The sequence below is a fragment of the Diaphorina citri genome, unplaced genomic scaffold (genome assembly GCF_000475195.1).
Source record: "Diaphorina citri unplaced genomic scaffold, Diaci psyllid genome assembly version 1.1 scaffold41, whole genome shotgun sequence".
Classification (NCBI taxonomy): Eukaryota; Metazoa; Arthropoda; class Insecta; order Hemiptera; family Psyllidae; genus Diaphorina; species Diaphorina citri.
Genome location: NW_007377478.1, coordinates 291,508 through 295,916, shown reverse-complemented (window position 1 = coordinate 295,916; position 4,409 = coordinate 291,508). Strand labels below are relative to the sequence as shown.

The 4,409-nt window shown below is 39.9% G+C and overlaps 1 protein-coding gene across 1 annotated transcript in view; it reads right to left on the bottom strand.

Annotated features, from left to right (window-relative positions):
- Positions 1 to 677: 677 nt before the first annotated feature.
- LOC103513652 overlaps positions 678 to 4,409 on the bottom strand; it is a gene marked incomplete at its 5' end in the record, with an annotated part of 16,823 nt that continues 13,091 nt past the window's right edge. Inside the window, one exon of the mRNA XM_008478499.3 lies at positions 678 to 1,726. Within this exon, the coding sequence (XP_008476721.1) occupies positions 1,273 to 1,726 (454 nt within the window). The remainder of the gene's footprint in view (positions 1,727 to 4,409) is intronic.

The following is a 4,409-nucleotide window of genomic DNA, read 5'->3' as shown; positions in this document are numbered from 1 at the left end:
ACTTTCATTACGAGTATAGCTCGCTATACTGTAGTAATAGAAAGTAAAAAAAAGAGGAAAGATACATAGAAAGAAAGAAAGAACGAAAGAAAGACAATAATGGTGATTTAGATTTAAGTATAGAAATGCCAGGAGGATTTTTTGTTAATCGATGCTGTTGGCAGGAGGTGAACCCGGGACCTGCTGAGTGGCAAGCAACGGCATACTGATTCAATTGTGCCTTCAAAAGTTCAAAGTTTCTGCTACTAAAAAAGACAATTTCAGATTATCGACTTTTAGTAAGAGGTCTCAATAACAACATGATTGATGATTTATGAAGACAGATTGGCATTTAATTTATTTTTCATCTTATTACATACTCATTTTGTCATGTTTAAGGTCGCTTTTCCTCCAGAGTAACCAAAGTGGAACATGTCTAACCGAGTTTTCCGGGACGGTCTCGGAGCGTTCTCGGGGAAAGCTCGGTCAGGTTTGTTTCCCATCGGTAAACTAAACATAAACAAATCACAGGCGGACCTGATCAGGTGTAACTGATAACTGATAGTGAGTGTGTAACCTGATAGTGAGTGGCAGGCCTAATATCGCCCACACATATTCCAACGGTCTGACAGACCAACCGTGGGTGGGTGGACTGCATAAGTAGGAATTCCTAGAAGCAGTAGAGAAGCGTAATACTCTGGGGGACTTAATATTTCTAAAGTTGAACAGACTGGACTTAATTCAAAAGTCGACCAAGTTTATAGAAACGTCATTCCAGGAGCCTCCGTTGTTCTCAAATTGTTCTGAACGTTTTTGTTCAAGTCGACTTTAAACGTCAGAACTTGTTTAAGTCATACTTAGGGGTAAGTCCTGCTCAAGTTCAAGAAACATACATGCAAAGGGTAACTTCGAGGAAAAGTTGTTTTGGGAACCAAAACTTTCTTCACCTCTTCACACTCAGGTAAATAAATTTCACATGAAGTTATTTTTGGTCAGGTCTGCGAGGGGTCCTGTCAATTTCATGTCAAGTTTTCAGATGGAGTTCTATAAGATTCTATGGAATTTCGGGACTCCAAATTTTCGGATGGCATTTTGTGAGATTTCATGGAATTTTAAACTCCGAATTTTTGTGAAATTTCAAGTTAGAGTACAAGTTTTGATGTTTTGTAATGAAACTGTGTGAGATCCCTTGCTATTTGAATGCCAAGTTTTGAGGAATTCTGTGAGATGCCTTGGATATCTTGGAATGTCTAATTCCAACGAAATCCCAATCTAGGAAATGTCCAAGTCCCTCTAGTACCTCACATTGGGTGACTGGAACGGTACCTGTCTCCGAATAGCCGGATTTGGCGACCTGAAGCCATTGCCCGCTCCGCCCTGGTTGGGACCAAAGTTCCGACCGCCTCTCGGCTGATTAAACCCATTCCGATTTAATCCGTTCCCATTCCGACTGAATCCTCCGCCTTGAGGGCCGCCCCTTCCGAAGTTCGGACCTTGTCGGTTGAATCCGCCGTTGTTCGGGCGGTTAAACCCTCCCGGCCGATTGGTTGGGGCGGGAGGTGGCTGGATATACGCGGGCAGAGGGGTGAACTCGGATTGAGGGTTGAAGGGCGACGGGGGCTGGTTGAAGCCGGGCTGATTGTAGTTGGGGATGTTGTTCAGGAATGGATTGCTGTTGTAGTTGGGAATGCCGGCTTGGTTGTAGTTCGGGATGGCTAGGCCTTGTCGGTTCTGGAGGGTAGGAGTTCTGTAAACAAAGCGAAAAAGTTACGGTGTCAGTTGTTTTATTATGATTTATTTATTTATTTATTATTATGCTCATTTTACAAATGAGGATAATATTTTTTTTCTTCTCATAATTCTCATTCACCTTGGTCAAATGCTTATTCAACATCCAAAAATGACTTCCATGCTCCCATTAATTACAATAATGATTATTGTAATTAATTATTACCCTTGAAGGGTCGGATCGCAAGTGAAATCGTTCTCGGAAAAGACAATTTTTCCCTTGCAGAATCTTTTCTTGCTTTAAATACAGCACGATTGAAGGGTCGGTCCGAACACGCGGAATCAAATGTCTTGAAATGTCAGAGTGTTAGTAGAGAAGACAATTTCTACAGATTCTCTTCTTTAAATACAGGGCTCAGGAGACCCCCATTTTATCTTGGTACCCTAATGAACGCCCTCTAATGACTTAAACGCTCTCTAAAGTTATCGCATACCTCGAGGTGAAAAAGAGAACTTTTTTTTTTGAGAATCTGGACAGCTTTTTAGTTTTTTGTTTAGATTTTGTACTTTTTCTTCCAAGTTCAAACTTTGGCTCATCAAGAAACTTCCGGGAGTTCCAAGAGTCCTGTGGGAGTGAAAAACACCGCCAGGAAAGTCGGATCCTGAAAGTCTTCAAGGTAGTGGCGTGGCGTGAGATTTTCCAGGGGAAGCTATAAACCCATATAGGGTATACCGATCTGCTGATGGACCTGGTCGTCTTAAGGTAGAAACACACCACCATGAGGTCACGTCACGTGAAGTCATGGGGAGTCAGAAAGACGTAGTTCAAAGTTTTCCGATCTATTGGCGGTATTAGAATCCAGGTTGAATAATCACTCTTTTCAGTCAGTAGTAAGTATTAGGAGGGGAGGGGGAAGGTTCTAAACCAGTGAAAGGAAGGGGGCAGCGATGCTTCCCTAGTTTGAAGCTATAAACCCATATAGGTACAGTATGCCGATCTGTTGGCGGTCTTATGATGCGTTTCCACTCACTCTTTGCCGACCGGCATCTAAACAAATGGAAACAGATCATGCCGGTCGGCAAATGCCGAGTGAGTGGAAACAAACCATTATAATCCAGGTTGACTCAAGTGGCGTGTCGTAAGAGTTTCAAAATGGGAAGCTATAAACCCATATACAGTATGCCGATCTGTTGGTGGTCTTGTACTCTTAGAATCCAGGTTGAATAAACACTTGCTCTTTTCAGTCAGTAGTAAGTATTAGGAGGGGAGGGGGAAGGTTCTAAACCAGTGAAAGGAAGGGGGCAGCGATGCTTCCCTAGTTTAAGGGAAAGGGACATTTCAATCTCACTCTGGCAGTGTAAACAAGGTCTGTTCTATTTATTTATTATTATGAATTTATCTCTTTGTTATTATCTACCTCTGTCTGTTTTCAACACTTTCCTTCTCAATTTGGCTGGAATATTTTCCATTTTATTTATTTATGTATTTTGAAAATGGCATTTAATTTTAACAACTTTAGAAATAGTTCTCGCTCCCTCCCTATCTTTCTTTCTCCTTCTCTCTGTCTCTTTACCAAACTCCCTCCCACCCTCTTTTTCTCTTCCGTCCAAGTTGCTAGGAAAATTCTTCTCTCCTCCTCCCCCCTTCTTTCTCCTCTTTTCTCTTTTACACCTCTTTCCACACATCAACTTTCTTGGACTCAAAACTCGTTTAAAGTTAGGAGAAACTCCCCCTTTCTCTCTCTCTCTCCCTCTCCCTACCTTTCTCTCTCTCTCCCCCTACCTCTCTCTCTCTCTCTCTCTCAGGCGCGTTTTTTCTTCTCTATCCATTTTCTAATTTGTTATGACACAATTTTCTCTCTACTTTTTTTTTCCAACTTTGAACTTTTTAATTGAAAAAAAAGTATGATGTTCAGAACAGGGGAAAAAATACTGGTTGAAATTTTTGAGGGGACAAAACTATTCTGAAATATCCAAGAAGAAGGAAGGAAAGAAGAAGAAGAAGAAGAAAAAGGAGAAGAAGAAAGGAATGAAGAAAAAGAAGAGGAAGGAGAAAAAGAACCAACAAGAGATTTATATCAGTGAGAAATAGGGAAAATATTGGGAAAATGAAAAGCAAAGGAAAATAAATTTCAATAGACCTTATAATAATTAAACAAAAAATACCTAAGAGTGACGAAAATTATAATTACGAAGGAAAAAAATTCAACAAAAAATTGAAGCGAAATAATTCTGTGAAAATTTCTAGATGAAGAATTGAAGAATGAAATTTGCGGTAAAAGAAGAAAAGATGAGAGAGAGAGAGAGAGAAGAAGAAGAAGAAGAAGAAGAAGAAGAAGAAGTAGTATTAAATTTTAATGAAAATATGTTGATGAAGATGGAAGCCATTTTTTAAAGAGGAGAAAGAAAGAGACTAGAGGAAGAAACAAAAAGAAAGGACGAACAGGGAGGGAGGGGGACAGAAAGAGAGAAGGAGAGAGAGCCGTCATAATATAAAAATTCAAATCATTTTGAGGATTTCGGGACAAAGTAAAGCAAGAAATTAGGAATTTATAACGGAGAAAAAAAATATAGAAATACACAATTACAACAATTTTTTATTAGAAAAAGAATGAGTGAAACAGTGAAGATAAGATAAAGAGAGAGAGAGAGAGAGAGAGAGAGAGAGAGAGAGAGAGAGAGAGAGAGAGAGAGAGAGAGAG